Raw genomic sequence first — 15,524 nt, 5'->3', positions numbered from 1 at the left:
CCAAAATTCAGGCATCTTCATGTAAAAACATGGCAGCTGTTACTAGAAAAGCAGTGCTGCCATAATATAAGGTAAAGTCTGCCTCAATACAGCTCAATGCAAGTATAATTGTAAAACAGTCTGGTATAACTGGGAAACAACTTCTGGAATCCTCATAGCCCAGAGCTTCCTTCTGAATTGAACAATGTTTTCTTAGGAAACAGACCTTCACAAATGGTACTATTGCTTCTGCATGACTTACCTTGTGTGTCAGAGGGGTTTGAGAGCTGAAGTAATTTAGAGACATAAGTAGTTTGTCATTGCACATTTAAACAGTTAAAGAACGTGTATCAAGCAAAACAGTATTTGGAAATCTAAAGCTACCCACAAAGCCAGTTTGCATCATTAAAATAGTCTATCAATTCACTGCACATGAGAAACAAATTATGAAGTCCTCCCTACACAAACAATAAGGCTTTGCAGGAGGGAAATCCCTGCTTTTCATGCTGCTCCCTCTATTCAAAGTCCAGCTATTTCTAATGGAAATTTTGTTTGCTATGGAGATTATGATTCAGCCTTCTTTTACAATCACCAGCACATCACCAGACTTACAGCAAGTGCATAGATTAGAGGAGGGTGTGAAGATCCCTTCTTAGGCTTTTTACCCAAGTATGCACATACTTTTAAAAGTATCCCACGAGCTAAGAGCAAGAGCAGCTTCCAAGGCAAGGCTCCCAGCCGAGGTGATGAAGCACCCACGCTGCACCCCAGCTCAGGCTACCAGACACAGCACACACTAACGAAATGCTAACAACACACCATGCACTGACTGCCTGGGATGGACGCTGTGCTAGGGTGGGCTCCAGTGACAGTGACAGGAGCAGGCTTTACCTGCAGTACGAGCTGCTGCCAGGCGGTTGCCAGGGGCTGACCATTGCCAATGTTGCAGATGCTCATGCGGTCTGCGGGCTGATTGGCACGCTCGAGTTGCAGGGAGACATTGCGCCGCTCCTCCTCAAGTGCGCGGGTGAGCCGCTCGAAACGAGCTTCTTGCTCTTTAACAGATGCCAAAATGCTGGCAGCAGACCTGATATCATAGTCATCCATGACTGCTTTCAAATGCTTCCTGCCTGTTAACTGACCAGGGCAAATGGAAAGGGTTAGGTAAAGGGTGGGGAGGGCACGGGTCAGAGGTTAAAGATAAAAATGCATATCGTTAGTCACCTTGCTAAAATACTGACCACTCTAAGCAGCAAACTGCAGTGCTCTTTGAAAAGCATCCATCTTTCCATCCATTGATCTGATTTTAAATTAAAAGCAATTAATCTAAGACTTCCCTGTTCAAAAAAGAAAAAAAAAAAGCTCACCTTTGAGAGAATTTGTATTTAATTCCTTTGATCGTTTTGCTAAAACTGCTCTGACAAGGGTTTTCATCCCTCTTGCAGAGCTAATTTCACTGTGCAAATAATAATGTACTTAAAAGAAATACATAAAAAAAAGATATGGCTGTAGAGGGAATGAGGAACATTCTCACTACAGACACCTGGAATTTTTGTCTTTAACAGCATAAGTGAGAAGTTTAACATTTTTAAGGACAGAAACTTCATGGTAGAAGAAAACAGTTGTGTCTACTTTTTCCACACCCCCCCCCCCCCCAAACTTAACAGACAGTAGCTGAAATTAGCTTTCATATTTAAATTATAGCAGCACACTGTAACATGGAAAAGATTTTTAAATGCAGAGTGTGCAATTGCAGTTGAAATGCTTGATGATTTCAGTCAACGAAACAGTCCTTCATGCAGCCGTTTGCTAATAATGCAAATGAAAAAGCAAACATCTTCCATGGAAAACACACAGGACTGCTTGTCTTTCAATGCAGAAAAAGGAACTCAGAAATCAGCTAGGTGGGTTAGAACTTCTGCCTTATGTCTTCTCTAGCAGGGTAATGAAACAACCCATTTATAAACCCTGTCTTCACCTGTATGGTACATGCAGTAAAACTCCCCATTGATTCCACAGATCTGTGACCTGAACACCACTTAAAACGTTTTACTAGGAGTATGAAATCAGCAATATAATATAAACATAAATTATGGCCTCAACAGAATCCTTCATCAAAGTTAAACAAGTAACTCCTTTGCTACCAAACTACTTAAAGCACCTCTGAGACAAGCAGAGGCAGAACTGTCTCAGGCTCCTGTAATTCAAGAACTGTTCATGTTCTGTGCTGAGACTTAAGCGCTGAGAAATTGTCCCTTGATTTGCTGCCAAAGATTCTTTGTTTTCCATCTATCAGCGAGGATTTCCATGAGCACAGATAGTTCCCTGCTTCCTGATGCTTCCCAATTCATCATTCAGTGCCTTTAGATGATGCACACTCTTGACTGATCCATTTTCCATGACTCTTACATTTATCAGGAGTCTCTCCTGTGCAGATTCTTTGGTAGCTCATAATAATGTGGTCATAACACTGTTATGTCCCAGAGAGGAGTATTAGTAGTGATTAAGCTGCATGTTTTTACACAGTTTGTTGGGGACTCCTAAGCAGGCTCAAGGTCTCCTTGCTTTTGTCAAATATGGCTGAAATCACCCAACAGGCCAAAAAGACACTGGGGCAGGAGTGACAGACCCAAATCCAATGACATACACCCCGATTTCATGGGGAATAACCTGCCAGTAGCTCTGTGTTCATTGTTAACTCTTAAGACAGTTGCTGTTGAAAGGAATCAGAGTAATATAAAATCATGTTAGGAACAGTGTAAGGATTATCATGTATTAATCTCATGATGTTTACTTATAACCATCACTTGAGCCTTTCATGTTTGCAGACCAGTAGGCAGAAGTGAGTTTTGTCATTTATGCATTGATTTAACTTCTATTGAAATTCTGAAAGAAAACCAAAAACCACCAAAGGGTTTTCCAGATGTCACAGACTAATCAAACACAGATCAAACTGCCAACTTCTGAGACCTTCCAATAGATTATTAAAAGTCTATAAAACCTTCAGAGAGTACATTGGTTTCTGCAAAGGGGAATCACAACCCTCTAAAAGGATAGTATGATTCATGGGAAGTCACAGGAAGACTCACCTGCTCTATCTCAGCATGATTTAGCCCTGGCACAGCTAGACATGAACAGAGCCAGACTTTCTGGACCTCAGCTGGCTTGTGTGCAGCCAAGTTCCACATTTCTGCTTTTGTGCCTCCCTGCTTTTCCACAGATGGAGACAGCTCTGTTTGTTGTCACTACTCCCAGGAATTGCAGGCATGCTCACAGACTCCTTGGAGTGTGAAAGAGTGGGACTGCAAAGACCTGGGCACAAGTCAGATTTTGGAAGAAATATCCCTGGAGGTGGGGGTGGCATTTCTAGCCATACATTCCTAAAGACAACCGCTGGGTTACTGATCATCACTGCCCTCATGCTAGAGCAGACCAACAGCCTGGCTGCCACAGACCAAATACACCTCACAGGGGATACTCCAGGCTCAAGAAGAGTCTGGATCAGTCAGGATTAACAAATGCAGACAGGCTCCTTTGAGGTGCTGCAGAGCAGGAATTCAGCTCCTCACAGGGGCCCAGCTTTCAGGACTGTCTGCAGCTAAAACTGCTCTTTCTCACATGCAATCATGATATGACACAAAAGTCATCTTTTGGGGGTCCCACAGGCTGGGTATGTCTGTGGACTGATTTCAAAAAGTAAATCCAGTAGGGGAAAGAAGATGACAAGATGGTATCGACAGTAACTAAATTTAAAACAGGTTTCTTGTAGAACATATAATGCAAGTTTCTGTTCTAAGGAAAAGAATTAGCAACAATGCAAGAAAAATCAAGAAGTCCCTCTTCAGAAGCAGTTGCAGCTTTAATAATAAACATCAAGTTGATGACTGAGCTGGTATATAACTTCAAGTCACATTTTGATAATGTGACTAAGATCCTGTTCAGAAAATCCTTAATGAGATATAAGCCCTTGATGCCACACATGAGAAAACCTAGAAAATTTGGGTTCTATAAATGGTACAAATCTTTAGAGAGATCTCCCTGCAGGAAGTATTGTGTTAACCTCATTATAACCATAAATACTATGCTTCTTTTCTCTTTGCAAAGAAAAACACGGGCAGAAAATAAACTGTATAAATTTTCAGATGCACAATTAGTGACCACAAAATTCCTAATTGCTATGCAGAAACAGCAGTAGGACCAATAACTGCCTTTTAAGTATTGTTGGACAAAGACAGACTTCTGCATTTCAAATGTTTTATTAGCAGATAAACTGCTTGCTGTTGATTGCACCCCTAATTATTAACCCAGGGTTTCAACAATTTACATTATCAGCAGTCTAGACTGGAGGAGAAAAATAAAAGTACTGACTCAGGAGTCAGTTACTCAGGTTGCCACTTGCAATTTGCTACCATTCGTAAATAAATTAAAGTGCATTGAAAAGGGTATCAATAAATGAAAATATTAGACCCAGAGCAGCCAGGTAAAAATTATTCCTTAGGCTGCACTTCTAAAGACAGCAAACAGTTGCCTACAGAGTATCAAAGGCTACGCTGACAGCAGCAAATCTCTCTGTCCTGCCTACGTGACTCTAAATACATTAGTGCTGCACTGGAGTTAGAGCAAAGAGGAGGTGTTTATTCTGACTGTTCTACTAATGCATCAGAGGAGGTGTTTATTCTGACTGTTCCACTAATGCATCAGAGGAGGTGTTTATTCTGACTGTTCCACTAATGCATCAGAGGAGGTGTTTATTCTGACTGTTCCACTAATGCATCAGAGGAGGTGTTTATTCTGACTGTTCCACTAATGCATCAGAGGAGGTGTTTATTCTGACTGTTCCACTAATGCATCAAAAGGCCCCTTCTGAAAGTCAGTACAGCCTCAGTGCTCACCCAGGATGAAAATCACCCCAGTGTAAGGGCCAAAACAGGGATCCTGCTCATTGCTAATACCCCAGCTCACACCCGAGTCTGAGGCTCTTGGAAACACTGCCAAGACTCCAAGGGTCATTGGTGCTCCACAAAAAACATGAGTCAACTCTGCATGCTAATTTTGCTATTATAGGATATAACTGACAGTCAAGAGTTTTTGAAGAGCCCTTCAGATTAAGAGGGGTCAAGTTCTGTGAGATTTGGGCACCTGAATCCTAACAGTCATGGGGAACCTCAAATCCCCCTGCACTTCAAAGTGCTGTGTGTTCCTAAGGAGATGGGGTCTGTGAGTGAGCTGCCTTTCGAGAGCACAGTGTCCTCTGCCAGCGGCACAACACGGCACAGGCTGCTCTCAGCTGCAGGGGAAGAGGCTCACAGGCATCTCTCTCATCTGGATGCTGAACTCAGCTGCCCCACTACTGCTCTATCCAAGACCAGTCCAAGTCTGTCAGTCCTGCTGGCAAGAGATGTTTCCATGAGTATCAAGAAGCTCGTTCATAGAGCTGCTCAGCTGTAGGAGCAAACACGAAGGCCTGTGAGCGTGCATGGAAACAGCAGCTTTGTGCTTCTCCAGGGAAGAAAACCAGCAGAATAAAAGCAAAATGGGGCTTAAACAATCCATGGAACTGAAGCATAACACATGCTAATGACATTCTCAGCCTCAAGTGCCACGAGAGATGAGCAGCATAACATGAGTGTTGCCCCCCATGCGACACCAGAAAGCATGCAGAGAAAACTGAGCCATACACACCTAGAGAGGTACTGAAGTCTGAGGGTTAGAGCTGCTGGGACATCACCCACTAAGAACAGAACAGGACAGACAAAGCAGGAGAGCAGCCTCAAGAAGAATCAGCTACAAGAGAGAGGAAAGAGAGACAGAGTTAGTTAATAAGGTATTACAGCCCCCTTTACACATAGTCAGCTCCCAGGTTCTCACTGTGTTGTAGAAATTATTTATTGCACTGTTTTCCTCCTAACTTGCAGTCAAAGAAATAATATTCAGAGAAGCCAATCCTGAGACTCCTAAGGAAAAAAAAAAAACCCACCCTGATTAATCTTAATTTGCTGACAGTGATCAATACTTGCATGTTCCTATGAGATTTACAGTTAATGTCCTAAATCAGGGAAAACTCTAGACTGGAAGGAGGATAATGGAATATTGCAAAGCTGGATATTGTAGCCAGGCAATTTAAAACACAGAGACCTAACAGGATGCTCTCAGAAATGAAAGCTGTTATTTGGGCACACAACTTTAGGCCCCTGTCAGATATACAAGCCATCCCTGTTAGAGATGGGACGTTAATTTCTAAAAGATGCACAATAGCTTGTTCTCTCTGTCTGTATGTGATCCTTCCTGATCCTGTATGAAACCAAAGCAAAAGAAGCTCTTGGAATATCAGGTCATCTGTGTAGCTCAGTAAATCCCTGATTTATTTAGTCTTAAAACATCTATCACTGAAACTTCTCTGGGTCAGCAGCTGCCAATTTAGTCCCTGTTTTTGCTGGAGAATGAACAGAACCCATTTGGTGAAGACATGGTTCTGTGAGACAGCACTGCCAGTCTTAAGCTACCACATCAAAAATCCTGCAACCACATGGCACAAAATGAAGAGCCAGTACAAGCTCACTCTGCTGGTTCAAATGTTTTAGAACATTTTCAGAGAGGAATGTTGCCCTGGCAGATTTTTTTGCTTGACCAGGTATAGTCTGCCTTCCTGAAGCCAGCATAAACACAATTTCTTGTGTTTCAGCCAAATTACCAGAAATATGATCCTTTCTTTGCATGGATCCAACCTCAAAGGGCACAGAACCATCATGCCAGAAATCTTATTTTTTCTTAAACTAACAGAAGAAAATTCTACGCTCAAAAATTAAATAGCTGTAACAAAACTGTGCATAGATATGCCCAAAGATGAAAGTCAGGAGGCAGAGTGAAAGAAAGACTAATTCGCAAGTAAATGACCAGAGAGAGTAAATTAAACATAACTGAGTTTCTAGAGAGAAAAGAGTAACACTTTGGAGATATATATATATATATATAAATAAAATACATGTAACACATTCCTGATAAACTGCTTCTCAGACCTTATGCTGAAATCTGTCTTGAGCCTGGGTCCCCTCGCTGCTGTGGTTGACTGAGCTCTAATTTGACCCTTACGTGACAACCTCCACCAATGAATAGCAATGAGGAGTTCACAAAGAAAGCTATTTCAATATAGTTCTCTGGTAGGCACAGACAGACACGCTGTGCTGCTGTCAAAAGGAACAACAAAAAAGCTGGTCAGGGTTTTTGTGTTCCTTTGGACAGAGGCAGTCTGTGAAACAAGGTTTAAACCAGGGAATGAGTGAGGGCAGTGGAAATGGTAACAGGAGAACTCCTTGAGAAGGAATTCTGCATCTTAAGGACATTGCAATGGATGCTGCAGCTCCCCACTCCCATTACTCCAGAAAAAAATGTCAATGTGGAATATTTGAGCTTTTACATAACTAAGAAATTCCATCTGATCATCCAGCGGGAATATTTCTGTATAAATAAATAAATAAATCCTGCAAATAAATTTACAGATTATCATACTATGAACTGGCTTAAGCAACATCAACAAAAGCATCCAAACATATGCTTGTAAAGGCAATACAGTTTTAAGACTTAACTCACTACAGAACTGGCTCTGGTCAATAGCACCACAGGATCTCCAATCTTACCAAAATGGTTCCCAGTCCATTTAAAAAGGAGTAATTTAATTAGCCTTTTAGTTAAAAGCACTGAAATGACACTGTAGTACCTCAGAAAGATACAGTTCTCAGGAAAAAAAAAACACCCACAAAATTTTCTTGTATCTAATTCAATCTCTATATATTAATCACTACATGTTTAAATGATGACCAGTCTTCTTCTACAGCTTCCCTTTGATAAAGATTCCTCACTTCAGCACGTTGCTACCAGAGTTTTTCAGGTTTTCATTCCAAAATTTCATGCAGCGTTTTCAGGGCTTGCTGATACAGTGTGTCTACATAGATTTAATTACACTCTTTCCCCAGTAAGGTAAATTTCAACTGCTATATTCTTCCAAATGGAAAAGAAAAAAATTATGGAAATACAGAACATCTTCTCACAATTGCATATATATAATAGCATAAATAATTCAGTTTAATGCTCTAAAATTGAAACTGAAATATTTTTACAAGGGCAATTTTTATAGTAAATGCTTTAGCCTATGGTTACTTTTACCCAATGTAAAAAAAATCAATTTCTTTCTAAAATTTGTCATTTATAGACCAGAAGAGCAAAGAACACTTTTCTGAAGCAGAGCTCTTGCTCTCTGGGACCTAAGGACTTGTCCACACTGAATAAGCTGAACTCCTCCACCCCAGCACTCATTATCCCACACTTCTTCAGAGATCAGTGTTTGTGTTAATTAAGCATAAAGCAGCACAGCAAAATGGCAGCATATTACTTCACACCTACTAAGTGTCCACACTAAGGTTTAATGGGGTATGTGATGGTCTATAAATTCACACTGTGCACTGTAAATTCCCTGTGTAAACAAACACTCCCCAAATATTTCCAAACGAGTGTCCAGGTGGAATAGTTTTTGTAATAATCTTATAAATACTGAAAGACTGAACAAGGCAGAGATGGTTTCTCATGGAAAAAATCAGAATATTTTGATTACTTCAGCAATCGTATTTGTTTAACAGTACACCTCATAATAATCAGGTCCATGTTTACATATTGCCAAAAACTTTTTATATTTCCCTTTGTAGCTTTTGGTTTTCTATAGAAATAAAATGCAATTTGAAAGTCAAAGCTAGAATGAACAAGATCTTACTTTGCAATCTCTCTTGGAATATGAATAGCAAATTTGCTGCATCTCAAGGCTCTGACACCTTTCCTTCTGCCTTGGAACTTGCCAGACATGATTGCTATCAGGCTGATTAGTTCACAGGCCGATCACTTTACCAGCCCAGAACACATGTCCTTGCATACTAAAGCTGCTGCGTGCCATTGATTTTTCAAAGGTCTCCCCCACTGAAATCAATAAGCAGCTCTGCTTAAAAATGGATTGCACTTTGTGGTCCCTTTCTGAGTTGTGGATATCCAGGCTTCCAAGTATTCTCACAGCTGCCTTCAGCAGCAGCTCCATGTCCCCCACTTCCTCTGACCCCAGTCTGATCCTAACCCACATCAGCAGAACCTTCAGCCACTGATCACTCTGAGCAGAAACAACAGACAATCTATTTCACAACTATTTCACTGGAATAATGTCTTCCAGCAGCAAAGGAAACCCCTCCAACAGCCTGTGTGACTGTTAAATAGAATCAGGCCTTCAATTAACCATGGAGCCTGTAACATTTTCAACAGAAATGACTTCCTTACTCCAGAGCCTTCCTTGCAAGCAGAGCCACCCAAAATCAATACATCTCTTCTCAGAACAGGGCTATTTCAATGAGAAAGAGAAAAGGATAAAGATCAAAAGCAGCACAGTTCCTAACTCCAGTCTGTCCTTCCTTCCCATGTATTTTAAAGCTTGGCTTCATTAATATCCAATCCAATCTGGCTGCAAATAAGCCAAACACATAAAGGCACTGTTATAGCCTCATGCAGTTACTTCCACAGAACAGTTACAAGATTTCACTTAACAATATACAAGAACCTTTATTTTTCTTGTCTCTCAGGTGTTTGGAGTTTTGGCAAAAGGGCTTCCATTTTAAGAGAAAGGCTACTGCCAGGAATGTGACTGAAACTGGCTCTGTGTGGGGAACCACAGCAGAGCACAGCCCTGTATTTAGGAGCATTAAATCAAAATACAGGAACAGGAGTCAGTGGGGCCAGCAGCAGCTCCCAAAGCCAGGCCAGTTTGTCACAGGTGAAACAGAGTAACTGAAACATTACAGCGATGCTGGAAAACCCTGCAGAAGCTCAGGATAACTCTTTCATAAAAGATACTATTGTGCTATCATCAAGCAGATAAATAACAAAAAGGCAAGCAACAAAGCTGAGGCCAGCTCTGCAGTCAGGCAGCCCAACAGCTCCACCCATTGCAAATGCCCCCAAAGGCATCAGGCAGCCTGTCTGGGCAGCATATTCAACCCAAGAGCCATCGGGCAGAAAATTGTCCTTTCATTACACGTTTTGAGAGGAAAAAATCCAACTGTGGCCCCACAGAACAGTGAGTGTTTAAGCTCAGCAACAGATGTGTCAAATGACTTATCCCAACCATGAGGAGTTAATTGATGCTATAAATAGCACTCTGCAGACAAAAAAAATCCACTTAATTCTAGTATTCAAAGAATACAGTCTAGCTCTGCTTATCAGTAAAACTATTTTCTTTTAAAGAAGTGGGCTTGGATGTCTTACATGTAGATTAACACAGAGAGATAATTTGATTTCAGGCTATTGAGAGATTTCCTTCCTTTTATGTTTCAGAAGAACAGGGCTGCATGCAGCTAAATGAGATCCATAGATTACAGTAGAAGAAAGGCCAATAAAACTGCACAGCTACATTCCTGGGTAATAACAAATGCTTTTAATTCTAGGGCTCCAGTCTCAGGGTTTATGAGGGCATTTCCAATTACTACTTTTAAGATTAATGCAAATTAAGTGCATCAAATAGAAACAGTTTCTTTAACTCATCTGAATCAAATATTTAGTATCTCCCAAAGCATTTCATACAATAAATAAACTGGCACTGCTAGGAAGAAAATTCACAGGTCTGAAGTGTTCAGAGTGAGCCTCTTCCCTGTGGTTTTCACCTGCTTTCAGGAGGAAAACAGAACCAAACCAAACCCTTCAGCTGTTTTCCAGAACATGGGTATTGTTTTCCACTCACAACCACATCTAGAGGATTGTGTGGCTGCTCTATTGCTCCACCAGGGATCTGAAAACATCAGCATAAACAGGAAAGAACATAATGGCAATGTTCATGTATAATTCTTGAAGCCAGTAAATCAAAATAATTTCATTAGCTGCTTACCAACCAATCTTACTGCATTACTCTCCCATATTTCAACCTCTCTCATTAAAAACAATCAGATTTCCACCTTATGCTGCTTTAAACCAGGAACAGTATCAATGAAGAGATTAAAGCAATACAAAGCCAGAAGAAACAGAATAAGGCCCACTAGCTTTAATTCTCTCCAGTAACATCTGTGTCATTCTAAATCCAGGATTTTTTTTTCACCAAGGTAGGTTTGGAAGCCTGAGGCACTAAGTAAATCTACTCTGTTTAGACCAAAACTGTTGATCTGCTTTCTGCAATGGCATGTGCAGAGCACACACTTCACTGTTTCAGCATCTGTAAATTTAAAATGCAATCCAAGTTCATTTTACCCTTGTAAGTTTAGGATGCAATCCAAGTATGTGCTGATTAACACCACAGCTTTTTAGTATTACAAGGCAAACATGCATTTGAGAACTAATAAATAATTTCTGAGCAAAATAAAAGTATTTAACTCATCTGCTGTCTTGAATAATCATTCAGTTCATGCATAAACATAAAGACAGGAAAAACAGATACATTTTAATGAAAGTCTTGGAGAAAGTCATCATTTCATATATGATGGATTTTAGCATGTAACCTCTCTCAACAGAACAGTCTTTGTTACACACTGCAAAAAGGTGCTGCTCCAGAGGTGCTGCCTGGTTGAGGAGCAGAAGCATTGCCACAACTGCCAGTTCAACTCCCCTGTTTCCAGGTGCAAGGTGTTGCTGAATTTTCAAGGCAGAAACCCTTATCCCTGAGAAGCATTGCCTACTCTATTAGCCAAGCATCTTGGCTTCTGTGGGGTTAAACTGACAGCCAAAGCAGCCCTCAGAGAACAGTACTCAGGACATGCCTGGTTCACATCCCTGGGTGTATCAAGATGCCACAGTAACCCCATTGATTAGTCCAGACTCCAGGGTTCTTTACTTGTTCAGATCTTCCCTCGCACACAACGCAAAGGCCGTGCTGGGCTCACACTGCCAGTGTTACAGCCACACTCTGAGCAAAACTGCAAGTATCAGTTTCCAAGGCTAAGATTTGTATCTTTATTACAAGAGCTTTTTATTCACTGGTTTGTGGTTCTATCAAAATGGAAGCACTTGGGCTGCCAGCAGAGCACTGGGACGTGGTGTCCAGGCTGCCCTGCAGGTGCTGAGAGCCTGGCACGGGTCACCACAGCCCTGGGCTGGCAACACCAACACCATCCCAGAGCTCCAGGGATCCCCTTTGGGCTGCCAACACCAACACCATCCCAGAGCTCCAGGGATCCCCTTTGGGCTGCAACACCAACACCATCCCAGAGCTCCAGGGATCCCCTTTGGGCTGCCAACACCAACACCATCCCAGAGCTCCAGGGATTCCCTTTGGGCTACCAACACCATCCCAGAGCTCCAGGAATCCCCTTTGGGCTACCAACACCATCCCAGAGCTCCAGGGATCCACTTTGGGCTACCAACACCATCCCAGAGCTCCAGGGATCCCCTTTGGGCTGCCAACACCAACACCATCCCAGAGCTCCAGGGATCCCCTCTTCTCCACATCCCCCCTTCCCTGCAAGGGAAACCTGTTCTGAATCTGCCCTGCTCATACAGCTCCATTTCGACAGGTCAACTACCACATCTAAATCACATCTTCTGCTGAGGCTGACCCTGACCTGAAAATCAGCAGGAATTGGGAAAAATATCGGATTTAGGGGGTCAGTACCAATGGTCTTCTGGAGAAGTTGTTTTCTTCCTGATAGCTACAGTTAGACTCTGATCTCACCCTTTCCAAACCTATCCTGCATTTTTATCTTTGACTAAATCTTAATGCTTTCTGTAGTTTATATACCTCACCAAGAATATTTCCTATTTCCAGGAACAAACTTATCACTAGTGCCTAATTACAGTTATTTGGAAGCAGAAATATTTCTTCCAAATCACTGAAGATCTGCTTCAAGAAACAACTTTCTATTCAAACATCCCTTTTTAATAACCATCCTGCTGATAACTGCTGAGTGGGAAAAATAACAATTTTGCTTTAACTTTCTAACCACTTCAAATGTTTCAAACAAATTCCCTCTATTATATTAAAATTAAAATCCTGCACTGTGTAAACAGGAATGCATTTCAGCTATAATAAACACTTCTAACTCATTTCATTAAAACTATGAAAGTAACAGAGGTAAGTCCCAAACAATTCAGACAGTAAATACAATGTAAACTCTGCTGAGAATCTTTCCTCCAAACAGCTTTGAAACTTTAAATGAGCTATTTATTTTCAATAAAACTTTTTGGTTTGACATATATGTTTAATCTAAAAACAATCAAATGAAAATGGAAAAAACTTTATAAAAATCAGTAACATGATATGTGTTATTCAGAGGATTATTTTCGAGGAATGCTTGGCTAAAACTCTAATCTACCTACACTGAGAAAAACAAAGCAGTACACAGAAGGGAGCAATATTTCAGGAAAACAAACAAGAGTACTTTAATATTTAATCCCATTATTCACTTTCAAGTCCCCAGATTTAAAACAGACACAGCAAAGTATTGAGGTGAATTCAGAGCAGCTGAAAATGCTTCTGGTCATCCTCTCAGAGAGCAGAGGATTGGCTTTGGATTGCAGATAAGATATAGCTGGCAGGGAGGGCATGGAGAGAGGAAAAGACATCCTGAGAGCCTCACCCTTACTGCCCACAGGAAGAAGTCCCACAGTTGAGAGGCATCCCCTGCTCTGTGAGAAAGAAGCTGAATGAGTATTTCCATGGTAATAGGAAAAGGGAGAGATGGATCAGAGAAGGCAGGAAAGAGAAAATTGTCATCCCTGTTTTCCTCAGCTGCACTTGTGTTCTACCCCTGACACTGCCTCTGCTCTGGCCACAATGAATGATGGTCCTGTCCTAGCTCCAGTTTTCAGGGATATCACAGGGGTATTCCCTTCTTTCTGCTCCTCAGCCATTCTACCACTATGTTACACAAATTTTAGCTGGCCTTCAATAGCATGCAAATGAAGCAATTTCTGAGGTGTAAATACAATTTAATAAAAAGATAGTGATTTAAGAACACACATACTGAAATAGTACCAAGACACTCAAGAGACTCAGCTGCAGAAACACAGTACCTTTTATAATCTTTCTTTCTTGTAGTGGCTTTTAAGATGGAAATTCTCCCTTGGTTCGATAATAACTCTGTAAGAGAAACAAAGAAAATAACGAAGATTTTTATTCCATCTGGGGGAAATAAGAAGAGGGGATTATTTTTGAATAACTGGTAACATTTACATAATACTGTAGAAGTCTTTTATTTGTATCTCTCCTTGGTTCCCCTTCCTGAGTCATGCTGGTTTACAAAAAAGCATTAGATCTGGCATCTCTTCCACCATCACCTGAAATCCCAAGAAAATCCCACAGATTGGAGTATTCAAAGTAAACTCCATTAAAAGATCCTCCTGATTTCTGTCCCAGTGCCACTCATATGTGCATAAATCACACATTCCTAAATTTAAAATTTAATCAAATATATATTTAATTCCCCATTAATTCCTAGATTTAGAGGCAAAAAATGTTTGCCTCATATGCACACACCAGAGCATTTTCAGTCATCCAGATCTAAATGCCATCTAGTGGTTCTAAAAATGTCAACTGTGGTTCCACAGATACACCTCATCCTGTCTGACATTTTTTCTCCTAACAGCAGAGAACAGGAGAAATTAGGACAGAAAATTCACCAGAAAGAACTCGATGCTTTTCAAAATCTTTTTTTTTTTTTTTTTTTTAGAGCTTCATGCAGCATTCCCATTAAACATTCTTATCCTAGCAATTTCCCAAAGTAAGCCAGCAGGATCCTTTGTCTTGGCTTCCCACTCTCCTACTCTATTTCTGAGAGCAAGAACATTTCAAGCAGTTGATTCCTGCAGATCAGCCTTGCTGGGTTTCACTCAGGTGAAGTTTACCCCACAACCAGACACGCCACTGCCCTTCCACCAACACATGGCTCCATCATGAGTCCCTTTCTCACTGCTCCTCCTTTGCCTGGATGGCACTAAATAAACACCTGAGTGGTAAGTAAGGAAAAGCACTTCAATCCTGCAGACTCACTGTAACTACAGAGGTGCTAAAAGAAAATTCAACATCTCTAATGTAAGAAGAGAGCTTCTTTGAAGCCTAATTTCTTTTAGCTTTTGCCTCATAAGAATACGACTTATCTCCTCTAAGTAAACTAATTTTATTTATTTTATGAAGTCAGAAAGAAATAATGCCTTACATTTAGTGTCACGTGGCACAGACAAAAACTACTGGAAAAAATACTTCCCTTGGTTTTTCTTTCCTCCTTTTTCACCTGTATTTTTGTTGTTGATTCAGAGTCAAGAAGACAAGCTGCCTAAGGCTTGGGATGTCCTGGGTAAGACCTAGTCCTACTATGGCATTCATGTACAGCTGTGGGATTGTTGAATCTTTTTTTATCATATAACCTGAGAATAAAGTGCATTTGGCTACTTCACATAATCCCAAAATATATATATATATATAAAATATCAGCACTCTAATATATACCCACAGTATTATTGGTGACCTTCTAGTGATTATCACACCTGTTCAGCCTGAAATTCAGTGCTGATTACCAAAAAAAACCTTCTTGTATTTTTAG

At 40.8% G+C, this 15,524-nt stretch overlaps 1 protein-coding gene across 7 annotated transcripts in view; it reads right to left on the bottom strand.

Moving 5' to 3' along the window:
- ARVCF (ARVCF delta catenin family member) overlaps positions 1-15,524 on the bottom strand; it is a 246,679-nt gene that overhangs the window by 150,164 nt on the left and 80,991 nt on the right. For 4 of the 7 annotated variants that reach the window (XM_036393092.2, XM_036393091.2, XM_036393096.2 and 1 more), the window contains 3 exons: positions 13,999-14,065; positions 5,662-5,763; positions 871-1,116 (listed from right to left, as the gene is read on the bottom strand). In XM_036393092.2, the coding sequence (XP_036248985.1) occupies positions 871-1,086 (216 nt within the window). In that variant the 5' untranslated portion in view covers positions 1,087-1,116; positions 5,662-5,763; positions 13,999-14,065. The remainder of the gene's footprint in view (positions 1-870; positions 1,117-5,661; positions 5,764-13,998; positions 14,066-15,524) is intronic. The other 3 variants (XM_054516766.1, XM_036393099.2, XM_036393094.2) reach the window with 2 other exon arrangements.

The sequence above is a fragment of the Molothrus ater genome, chromosome 18 (genome assembly GCF_012460135.2).
Source record: "Molothrus ater isolate BHLD 08-10-18 breed brown headed cowbird chromosome 18, BPBGC_Mater_1.1, whole genome shotgun sequence".
Taxonomy (NCBI): Eukaryota; Metazoa; Chordata; class Aves; order Passeriformes; family Icteridae; genus Molothrus; species Molothrus ater.
This window is presented reverse-complemented; position numbering and strand designations above follow the sequence as displayed.